The 12,435-nt window shown below is 33.7% G+C and overlaps 1 protein-coding gene across 10 annotated transcripts in view; it reads left to right on the top strand.

Moving 5' to 3' along the window:
• Nucleotides 1-12,435, top strand: part of TUT4 (terminal uridylyl transferase 4) — a 132,931-nt gene that overhangs the window by 117,515 nt on the left and 2,981 nt on the right. For 5 of the 10 annotated variants that reach the window (XM_031465131.2, XM_031465133.2, XM_031465134.2 and 2 more), the window contains 2 exons: nt 1,977-2,135; nt 3,623-4,267. In XM_031465131.2, coding sequence (XP_031320991.2) covers nt 1,977-2,135; nt 3,623-3,711 — 248 coding nt within the window. In that variant the 3' untranslated portion in view covers nt 3,712-4,267. Of the gene's footprint in view, nt 1-1,976; nt 2,136-3,533; nt 4,268-12,435 lie in introns of those variants that run through there. The other 5 variants (XM_031465136.2, XM_031465139.2, XM_031465140.2 and 2 more) reach the window with 2 other exon arrangements.

Raw genomic sequence — 12,435 nt, forward strand, 5'->3', positions numbered from 1 at the left:
CAGAAGGAACTTGTCTATCTATTTTATATATATGTATATATTAGTATCTGCAAATCTCAAACTCTCAATTTAGCCCTTCCTACTTCCCACCCACCCCGGGTAACCATAAGTTTGTTTTCTGTGAGTCTGTTTCTGTTTTGTAAATAAGTTCATTTGTGCCCTTTTTTTTCAATTCCACATATGAGTGATATCATACGGTATTTTTCTTTATTTTTCTGGCTTACTTCACTTAGAATGATGATCTCCATGTCCATCCATGTTGCTGCAAATGACATTATTTTATTCTTTTTTATGACTGAGTAGTATTCTGTTGTATAAATATACCACATCTTTATCCAGTCATCTGTCGATGGACATGAATTGTTTCTTGTCTGTCATTGGCTTCCTACTGTCCAGTGTAGTGCCTGATGTAAGGTAGATACATTATTTGTATAACATATTATTATTATATAATAAACTATTATATTACTAAGCAAATATTTATTATTTGTTGGATGGGTGTGCAACTCTTAGTTAATATTACAACTAAAATTAGCATTTTATTAAAAATGGAAAGACTAGATGGGAATGTATTAAAATGATAATAGTAGTTGTATGAGAGTAGGAGTTTGAGTTTTTTCCCCATTTTTCACATTGTCTTTAATGAGGTTATATTACTCATATTATGAAAATATTTGGTTGTGAAAAATGGCCAGGAGAGATTGGAATATATTCTCAAGAGTATCCTTTTATGTTAAAACATTATTTCTCAATTAGTCATGACCTCAATAATGTATACCCAGTCTTACTTTTTGTAAACTCCGATCTCTTCAACTTTAGCTCTTAGTTGTAACTTGGCTTTATGAACTTACCGTGAACCAGCTGCTTCTTTTACCTCTTACCTCCTGAGAAGACTGAACTTCTAGGAGTGAAGTTAGTATGGGTTTTAGTTTTCTTGGTCCCTACTCCCCCCTATCCTAAATCTCCTAATTTGAGTTCCTGCTAGAAACTTTAGTGAATAAGGGCAGTGTCTTTCAGATTATTTCCTGCCACATTGTGATCCTGAATGAGAAAAGCCACCAAAAATGATTTGGAAGATCCGGGGATTACTGCATTTTGAAAGACATGTAAAAATAGATCCTAAAGGGAAGTAGATTGGTGGGAGTGGTTTGCCATAGAAAGAAGAGGACTCGTATTTTTTGAGTTCCTACTTACAAGCCAGAACTTGTGCAGGCCACTTTATTTTTATTATCTACTTTAATCCTCACAACAACCTGGGGTTCATAATTGAACCTTAGTAATTTTTTGGAACTGATATTTGAATTTATACATACTTGGTTCCAAAGCCCTAGTTTTCAAGCATTTCACCACAATGCCTCAACTTCTAATAGGATCTCAGGCCAAGATAGAATTGATTCTAAGATAGCTGACATTGTCTTTAGGATAAAATGTAAGCTACTTAAGGAGATGTTAAGATTCTTTTATTTAAATATAGATCATACCTACCTGTCTAGCCTTTTCTCTTACCACTTCCTCTCTTTACCCTTGTCTGTATTGCTGATTATTTTGCAGCTTCCCAAACTTGCTGTACTTTCCTGCTTCATGGCTTTTGAATACATTATTCCTTCTGTCTGAAATGCCCTCCTTGCCCCATTTTGCCTGACTAACTAGTTCCTTGTCCTTTAAAACTCGTTAGTCAGTCATCTTAGGAAAACCTTCTCTATCCTTGAACTGTGCTAGCCCCCTCTTTTAGGCACCTTCCAAACTGTTAGGACAATTACCACATATTATTGTTTATGTTTTCTTAAATGTTTATGAATAATTTGAGTAACAATTACAGTGTTTCATTCCTTAAAAAAATTTTTTTGTTATCCTCTGCTTTTAGCAGATTTCTTGGCCAGTGGTAGAAACTTAATAAATTTTTGTGGAATGAAAGAATGTTTGAATGAACAAACTGATGTTTTAAAATATGTCTTTCCTTTATCGTTGAAATGCAGAGCCAGGATTTCCAGGACTGAATCCTCCAATTCCTTGGGAACATGCACCACGACCCCATTTCCCTCTTGTCCCAGCTTCGTGGCCTTATGGTTTGCATCAAAACTTCATGCATCAGGGAAGTGCCAGATTTCAGCCTAACAAACCTTTCTATACTCAAGGTACCATTGCTTACATATTTGTTAACAAGCTGGGTGGGTTTTGTTCTGTGACAAGGAGCCTTTATGATGGCTAGGATCTGGAAATGAAAAGTTGTGAATTCAGTAAACATTTTTTGAGAGAACATACTGTGTGTCAGACTGTACTAGGTGCTTATTGCTCAAGTAAGTATTAAATAAAACCCCTATATTTAATGCGTATTTCATTAGGAGAGTCAGACATATAAAACAGACAAGAATAGGAGCTTAGAGGAATCAGTTAACTTTGCTGTAGCAGAGAGTGCAGGATATGGACACCAGGGATCAAATCACAGATTTTAACATTTGAACTAGATCTTGAAAGACATTTAGGATTTTTTTCCTAGAGATTATATTGGAGGTTAGAGAAGAGGAGTGTTCTTAGCTGAGGCAATAAATAATATATACAAAGTTACTGAGTTTTGCCTGGCATAATGAGAAAAGGATAGGAAAAAAGAGAAAATAATAGGACTAGAGGATGAGGTAAATGGGAAAATGTGTAGGTGATGAGGCTAGAGAAGTTAGGCTGAGGCCGTATTATGAAGGAATTTGGAGTCAGTTTACAAAGTAAGTGGTGGAGATCTAATAGAAATTTTTGAGTTGAGTAGTGACATAGTCAAATTTGTTTAGTAAAACTGAGACTTGAATGATATTAGAATTCATTAAATTCTGTTGCTGCTAACGTATGAATAATGGCTTTAATCTAATTAGTGAATATTATAAACTAAGGAGAATTCCAAGGAACTTGTAGAATTTTATCTAGCCTATCTGTCTCATAGGTATCTCAATCCAAATAAGGAATCTCTGAGTCTGGCCTTCAGCTCTTGGCTAACATAGGAGTTAAAAAAACCTAGAGTCAGTTAATACAGTTAAACTAGGAGTTCAAGAAATTAAAGAAAGGTATTCTGGAAATATTGACTGAATAAAATAACTTTTAAAGGGAAGCCCCTGGTATGATTATCAGGTTTGATACATTTAAGCTTTCCTAAACTGTCCTTGTACTCCTAGGGCATCGCTGTATTATAGAATGACAGAACTTTGACTGGCTGGTTTCTTCTGAGTAAAGAACTAGGGCTGAGGAAAATTACTATTGGTCATACAAGCCATTTTAGGGGAGGGGGAGAGTCTGAAGTCCTTCCCTGGTGGGATTGTTCCCCTTAATTCCTCCCATCCATCTCCCTTTTGTCTCCTCTCTTACTTTTCACATACTTACATGTTCCTTCCCTCCTTGTCCTTCTCCCCCTACTAAATGTTTTGACATGCTTCATCTCCTCTTTACTGTATAAATATAAAAAAACAGAACTAGCTACAAGTTAATTCTAAAGAGTTGTCAGATAACTAGGCACAAGCCTTTCAGTTTCCTGTCTGTATTGTGTCCAACAGACAGATGTGCCACCCGTCGGTGTAGAGAGCGTTGTCCCCACCCACCAAGAGGAAACGTGTCGGAGTAATGCGAGTCCATTTTCTTTCAGCTGGTCTACCGATGCACAGCAACCAGCCAATCCTGCTGTCTCAAGGGTATCCGTACCTCAATGTCAGTTACATTCAGCAGAAAAAGTGACATTTAATGGAAAGCAAAACAAAATCAGGTCCTGATTTAAAATTTTAACACGTTTAGATAGCTTATTTAAATTCTAAGACTGTTTTTAAAGACTGTATTATTTGTATATAAATATGAACTATAGTTTTTACTAGTATCACCAAATTCAGTGATACAAATTTCATCTATTTTATTACCCTATTTTTAAGGGAATTTTATGTTTTGTTTAACCTTGATGAATTGTATAAAGAGAGAATTTAAAAAATTACATTCTTTATTTTCTATTAGCTGTATTCATACTTTGGTTGCTTCAGACTTTATATATATTGTTCTTAAGAATTAGGAAAGACTTTCATGTGTTTTAAATTTGTCACTTCTATTCTTTACAGAACCTTGTAGTGCCAAAATTTTTTTAAAAGGTAAAAAAAAAATAATAAAATAAAACTACAACATGAAGATTCAGAATTTTTTTCTTTTACATTCTTGTATATTGAAAATATTCAAACTTGAACAGAAATTTGCTTTTGTCTGTATTTGAAGTAATTCTATTTTAAGTTAATAAACCTTTTTGACAAGAGTCCAATTTGGTTAATTCATCTGGTCATTAAGATAATGGGAATATAATGTAACAATTTAGAGATTTGTTTCACTCTCTGTGAATAGAGTATTCTAAATCATAGACTTAGTTTTAGAAAAAGATCCAAGGGTCTTTTCATGTTATTTTACTGAATCCTAACAACAACTATGAAATTGGTAGAAGCCAATGCTGTCTCCATTTTATCATTGAGAAAATTGAGGTGCAAAACAAAGTGAATTCTAAAGGTAGCACACTTAACATGTTGGAAATAGAATTGAAACAGATCTTTTGAAATAGAATGTAAACACTGATACTGGCAATTAGAGTGAATGGAAGGTAATTCTTACTTACTGAGGAACTAATATGTCCCAGACTATCCATTTGGAGTTCTGTACTACTGCCTGGATGACACACTTGCGAGAATGGTGTTTACCGATAAATGCTTTGTGATCAGTGATTTTAGTTGGATTTCAGACTTGTGTTGTTGGTGGTAGATTTTTTAGCTGTTTTTAGTACTATACATTGTGGTGAGGTTTTTGTGTCTGAACAGCTCAGTAAAGAGATTTGCCAGGGATTTTAGGCTAAATTGATGCTTTAGATTTATTTGGAAATCTGCAGAATAAATAAATACAAATGTCTTTTAAAGACAGTGTATTTTCTTTGTTCTGCTTCTTCAGCTATCCATTACTTTAATCGGGGAGTATTGGGCTTTTATCATATTGTCAAACATGGAAGAAAGATGCTTGAAATCTGTTGCAGGAGGTTGAAGGCTTTCTTGTCATATTTATAGCCTTGGAAAGGTGTTTATTAAATGTTACGATCAGGTGTATCTACTGTTAGTTTTTTTATATTAAGGCCTTGGCATCCCATGGTGATCATTTTGTAATGTATAGAGATTTTGAATCACTATGCTGTGCACCTGGAGCTATATAGTAGGTCAGTTATACTTCAATTAAAAAAAAAAAGCTTCATTCAGCATCCATGGAATCCTACTAAGTGGTGGAGTGTAGGCTCATTTGTTTTGTTGGCCCAACATATGCTTTTCTGTTAAAATATGACTTGGAACTTTCTTTTAAAGTGACCGTTCTAGGTGTTTCATCTCTTTTCAGGCCTTGGTGATGAGAGGTATACAGGGTGTTGTTCATCTTACCATTCTACTTTTGTATATATTTGAAATAGTTATTAAAAAGAAATCAATCTGCTACAAGAGACTGCCCTCAGTTCAGCCTTCCTTCCTAAAGGAAGGCAGCATACCACCTGGCAAAAGGTGTTTATGGGGCAATAAACCCCAGTAATCTTGGTCTTATTATGTAAGTGTTATATATAGTAATTTTCAGCATCTCATTTGTTCCTCCTACAGTAATTGCCAGTGTTCAGTAACTGGCACTGTTCCAAATTGAAAAATAGAAAACTCTTAGTTTGTAATCTATGCAGTAGTAGCTCAGTTTTATAAGTTTGCAAACTTAAGTTTTTGATTATGAATTCAAATTCATTACAGAGCAATTGAAAAGTGTAAAATTAAAAATTTTATGTAAAGAACACACACACTTAAGATCATGTTGTTTTGAAATGTTTTGTATAATGTTCAGTGACATGGAGAGATTAATATTTTCCCATGCCATTAAAAATTACTCAAAAATATGAATATTAATGACATACTATGTAACTTATTTTTTAATAATAAAATACTCCATTGGAATATTTATTGAAAAAACATCTGTGTACAAGTGGACTCAAGCAGTTCAAACCTATGTTGTTCAAGGGTCAATTATATTATGGTGATTTCTCATAAATGGGATTTTTAGGCAAAAAGGATAAAAGTTCTAAGGTTCCTGCTGCCTATCGCCAAATTGGTTAACAATTTGCAATTCCAACAAATGGTATATAAAATGTAATAGTAAGCTTATAAAAAAAACTATAAACTCCAAACAACTTTTTTTTTCCTTGTGAAGGATAATTTAACTGTGTTTATTAAAACAGAAAAAAAGGAGAATTAAATAAAAGACCAAAGTAGAAAAATCACTCATAAATCCATCAACCAGAAATAAATACTGTTAATATCTGGTGAACTTCATTCATTTAAACCATCTCTCTTAAAAAAAATACACACACATACATAAACACAGTTTCTTTTTAATTAAAAAATTTTTTTTAATTGAAGTGTAGTTGATTTACAATGTTAGTTTCAGGTGTACAGCAGGGTGATTCAATTATACCTATACATAAATGCATATTTTTTTCAGATTCTTTTCCATTATATGTCATTACAAGAAATTGAATATAGTTCCTTGTGCTACACAGTAGGTCCTTATTGTTTATTTTATATATAGTAATGTATATCTGTTAATCTTAAACTCCCAATTTATCCCTCCCCCACACTTTCCCCTTTGGTAAACAGTTTGTTTTCTATGTCAATGAGTCTATTTTTGGTTTGTGAATAAGATTTGTATCTTTTTTTTAAAGATTCCACATGTAAGTGATATCATATGATAGTTGTCTTTCTTTGTCTGACTTACTTCACTCAATATGATAATCTCTAGTCCATCCATGTATGTCTTGTTTTTGTGCCAGTACCATACTGGGTTTTTTGTTTTTGTTTTTTTTATTTTTCAATTTTATTAGATAGAATTGTTACAATTTGCACATAAACAATATATTGCATGTAAATACATATATACAATATACTGCACATATATTTTTAAACTTTACATATATGTACTGTTCATTGTTTCTAAGAACAGTTTAGAGCTTCAGCTTTTTAAACTTATAGTTATCAAAGGATTAAAGCCAACCAAAAAATAAGAATCAACAGAATGCAGTAATTCAATCATAAAGGACAGTCATATTTGTCAAAACTCATTGACTTACATCAAAGGGAGTGAATTTTAGTGTGTAAATTAAAAAATGAAGAAAAAATGATGTGAGTTGACAGTATTTACTGTTTCAACCATATGGATATGCAACAGTTGAACAGCAGCTCTGAGTAAGACCAATACTCCTGAAAAAAGAATTTAAATAGTCAAATAAACTATGTTCTTAAAAAAAAAATCATAAAGGACAGTCAAATGTGCTTATACATATTTAAGAAATCAGTCACCTACATTATAAATAATAAGTAGTTCATTTGTGTCCCTTTTTTTAGATTCTACATATAAGTGGTATCATATGGCATATCCAGGTCCATCCATGTTGCTGCAAATGGCATTACTTTATTCTTTTTTATGGCTGAGTAGTATTCCATTGTGTATGTATGTGTGCATATATGTATATGTGTACATACATACACACACACACACACTACATCTTCTTAACCAGTCATCTGTTGATGGACATTTGGGTTGTTTCCATGTCTTGGCTATTGTAAATAGTGCTGATGTGAACATTGGGGTGCTTGTGTCTTTTTGAATTATGTTTTTCTCCAGGTATATGCCCAGGAGTGGGATTTCTGGGTCACATGGTAAGTCTGTTTTTAGTTTTTTAAGGAACCTCCATACTGTCCCCCATAGTGACTGAACCAAACTACCAACAGTGTAGGAGGGTTCCCTGTTCTCCACACCCTCTACAGCATGTATCATTTGTGGACTTTTTCATGATGGCCGTTCTGGCTGGTGTGAAGTGATACCTCATTGTAGTTTTGATTTGTATTTCTGTGACAGTGATGCTGAGCATTTTTTCATGTGCCTCTTGGCCATTTGTATGTCTTCATTGGAGAATTGCTTGTTTAGGTCTTCTGCCCATTTTTGGATTGGGTTGCTTGTTTTCTGATATTAAGGTGTACGAGCTGTCTATATATTTTGGAAATTAGTCCCTTGTCGGTCACATCATTTGCAAATATTTTCTCCCATTCTATATGTTGTCTTTTTGTTTTGTTGATGGTATCCTTAGCTGTGCAAAAGCTTTTAAGTTTAATTAGATCCCATTTGTTTTTTTTGTTGTTGTTTTTGTTGTTTTGGTTTTTTTTTTGCTTTTATTTCCATTATTCCAGGAGCTGGTTCAAAAAATATATTGCTGTGACTTATGTCCTAGAGTGTTCTGCCTATGTTTTCCTCTAGGAGTTTTATAGTATCTAGTCTTACATTTAAGTCTCTAATCCATTTTGAGTATATTTTTGTCTGTGGTGTTAGAGAATACTCTAATTTCAGTCTTTTACAGGTAGCTGTCCAGTTTTCCCAGCACCATTTATTGAAAAGATTGTCTTTTCTCCATTGTGTATTCTTGCCTCCTTTGTCATAGATTAATTGACCATAAGTGGGTAGGTTTATTTCTGGACTTTCTTTCCTGTTCCATTGATCTATATGTGTGTTTTTGTGCCAGTACCATACAGTTTTGATTAGTGTAGCTTTGTAGTATAGTCTGAGGTCAGAGAGCATGATTCCCCCAGCCCTGTTCTTCTTTTTCAAGATTGTTTTGGCTATTCAGGGTCTTTTTTGTTTCCATACAAATTTTAACATTTTTTTGTTCCAGTTCTGTGAAGAATGTCATTGGTAATTTGATAGGGATTGCACTGAATCTGTATATTGCCTTGGGCAGTATGGCCATTTTAACAATATTGATTCTTCCAATCTAAGAACATGGTGTATCTTTTCATCTGTTTATGTCTTCAGTTTCTTTCATCAGTGTCTTATAGTTTTCAGAGAACAGGTCTTTTGCCTCCTGGGGTAGGTTTATTCCCAGGTATTTTATTCTTTTTGGTGTGATAGTAAATGGTATTGTTTCCTTAATTTCTTTTTCTGCAGTTTCGTTTTTTTAGTGTATAGAAATGCAACTGATTTCTGTATGTTAATTTTGTATCCTGCAACGATACCAAATTCATCGATGAGTTCTAGTAGTTTTCTGGTTACTTCTTTAGGGTTTTCTATGTATAGTATCATGTCATCTGCAAACAGTGACAGTTTTACTTCTTCATTTCCAATTTGGATTCCTTGTATTTCTTTTTCTTCTCTCATTGCTATGGCTTCAACCTCCAAAACTATGTTGAATGAAAGTGGCAAGAGTGGGCAACCTTGTCTTGTTCCTGATCTTAAAGGAAATTCTTTCAGCTTTTCCCCATTAAGTATTATGTTAGCTGCGGATTTGTCATATATGTTGAAGTATGTTCCAACTATGCCCACTTTCTGGAGAGCTTTTATCATAAATGGATGTTGAGTACCATACTGTTTTGATTACAGTAGCTTTGTAGTATAGTCTGAAGTCAGGGAGCTGACTCCTCCAATTCTGTTCTCTCTCAAGATTGTTTTGGCTATTTGGGGTCTTTCCATACAAATTCTAACTTTTTTTCTTCCAGTTCTGTAAATAATGTTATTGGTAATTTGACAGGGATTGCATTGAACCTGCATATTGCCTTGGATAGTATGGCTATTTTAACAATATTGCCTCTTCCAGTCCAAGAACATGGTGTATCTTTCCATCTGTTTGTGTCATCTTCAATTTCTTTCATCAGTGTCTTATAATATTCAGAGTTACAGGTCCTTTGCCTCCTTAGATAGGTTTATTCCTAGGTATTTTATTCTTTTTGATGCAGTGGTAAGTCACATAGTTTTACAAAAGTGGGCTCATATGCTATATTTAGTAAATATAGCAAATTAATTTTACTTTAACAAAATTTAAAAAGTGTGAAAGTGAAGAAATTCTCAACTTAAAACTTTTTTTCTACCAAAGAATCTAGTTCTGAAAGATTCCTCCTAAAACTAAGGACAGTTGTAGAAAACATTGAAGAGACTGGAGTAATTTTTTTCCAGTTTCATGTGTATTTTACTTAGAGACAGTATATGACTCCTGTTATGAAAAAATGAAACCAGCACACAGTTTCTTTGCTTCCTGGTTTTATTATTATATAGACAAGTTCAAATATTTCATTTGAGTCTTATAATCATTTCCCATTATTTTTATTTAAAACTTCTAAGATGTTCACTACCATTCCTTTTTACTGCATCTTTTTTCCTGAGTCCTTAATTTGATTCATTTATTGTTGGGTGAGTTTCATTATCAGGCAGTTTTTTTTTCCCAAGTGGTTTTATTCCTTTAAATACATCCATACTTGAGAATATCTATTTCCCTTATATTTTAAAGACAACGTTGACTGGGTATAAAGTTCCTGGCACACTTTGTTTTCCTCAGACCTTCCTTTGGAGCCTTTTGCATCAATGCGTTAATTAAGATGAGGCCATCTTGATCTGTTTCCTCATTATACATGACTTGATTTCTCTGCTTGGATGCCTATATAATTCATCTCTTAAATCAAGAAGATTTTTCTTCTATTTGAAATTTTTAAAGTTTGATTTGCTCAGTTCTTATCAGAAATGTTAATTATGCACATGCAAGATTTCATGTATTTTCTTTATTATCTCTATAACTTGTTATTTTCCATTTTTTATTTCCTCCAGACTATTTTCTCTATGCCTTTTGTTTGTTTTGTATTTTGGCTTTTCTAATAAGGCTTTCTTTTTTCAAATTTTCAAATCTTCACTTCTTAAACTCTGCCAAGCTTATTTTCTATCTCTTACTTTTTAATCTCTTTGAATTTTAGCTCTTGCATTTTTTTTTTAAAACAGATCACTTTGTTTAGTGTACAAACTTGTGACTTTAACTTTTAGCAGGGAGAGGCCAGTATCTGTCATCATTCTTTTCTGATTAATGCTTATTTAAACTTAGGTCAGTCTACTGAAAATAATGGAAAGGGGCTAAGAGAATGAACTTTGATTTGAATTATATTGGAAGCCTCTCACCAAATTCATTATTTCATTTGCCTCTGGGAACATATATCCCTTCATTTCTTAGTGTTAAGAGGCCATTGTGCCCTATGGCAAAGCTTTTTAAGGCAGTGTAAGTCAAATTGTGGGACATGAAAGTAATTTAGTGGTTTGTACTCAGCAGTAAAACTGACAGTGTATAAGAACTATCAGAATGTATTTTGCATACGGGGTAAGAATTTTCTCCTGAAATTTGTTTTAGTACAGAATATGTATGTGTACAGAGGTAAGATGTAAAATGTCTCACTAAAGGTCACAGTCAAAAAAAGTTGTATAGCTACAATTCCAAGGCCTTGCTCATCTGGTAGGCTAGCACATAGATGACATAAATGGCCCTTCAGCAAGATATGTCCTTAGATTCCGTGTCCTCTACAATTCTGTAATTTATCGAAATGATCTCTAGAGAGATGTTTGACGTGTCCCACTCTGGAGTAGGCTTTAAGTTTATGGTTTATGCTTCGGGAAGTTTATTTCTGTGATTAAAAATTGTTGGTGTTTTGGGGTGGGTTTTTAAATATTTATGCTTTAAATATAAAGTGTACTTTAAAAATTTTAACAGTATACTGGATGCCGACCTGGTTGGTACTTTGGTCATTTAGCCTGAAGTCATTTCTTTCCACAGGTTGATAAATAACTGCTAGGCTGTATAACAGGTATAAATAGAGGCACTTGTATTTAATTTTTAAAGGCAGTCCCACATATAGTTGTATGATGAGCCATAATAACTCTCACTGACAACTTTTATTACCTCAAATATTATCAGGAGAGGAATTATTGATGAATATGAAATCTCAAATATGATCCCCAAATGCTTTAACATTGATGCAAAAGTCCTTCAGTTCAGTAGGAAGCAACACAATGTCTGTCCTATGACCAGATATGGCTTCCCAAGAAACACGATCCTTTGAGGCAGTTGGTCTTCTCAATTCCTGCTGGGATCAGAGCTTCATGAATTCATTTGATCACTTTTCCCTTTTTAAAGGAGGAAAGGTAAGTACAGGTAGACAGAATTCTTCCAGCAAAGATCCCAACACCCTCATATCAGTGCCCAGGGGCACTATTCAGTCCTTATTTTGCTTCTGCTTCCTTAGACCCTTGGCTTCTTAACCCACTCTCTAATTGCCCTTTCTGAATGATGCATTGCAGTTTTCAATTGGTGACTGTACTTCTTACTCTCCAGTGTTGGTGTTCCCTGTGATTCTGTTATTGGCTTTTCCTACATATACGAAGACTTCCTGGGCAATTGCATTTAATTCTACACCCTCCACAATTAACCTAAACATTGTCAATTCAGGTCTGGATCACTATGCTTAACTCCAGTTATTATTTCCAGTGTCTGGGCTGTATCTAGATATAACATAGCTATTTCAGATTAAACTTTGTTAAAATGAATGCATCGTTTTCATTAGCATGACTCCC

The sequence above is a fragment of the Camelus dromedarius genome, chromosome 14 (genome assembly GCF_036321535.1).
Source record: "Camelus dromedarius isolate mCamDro1 chromosome 14, mCamDro1.pat, whole genome shotgun sequence".
Lineage (NCBI taxonomy): Eukaryota > Metazoa > Chordata > Mammalia > Artiodactyla > Camelidae > Camelus > Camelus dromedarius.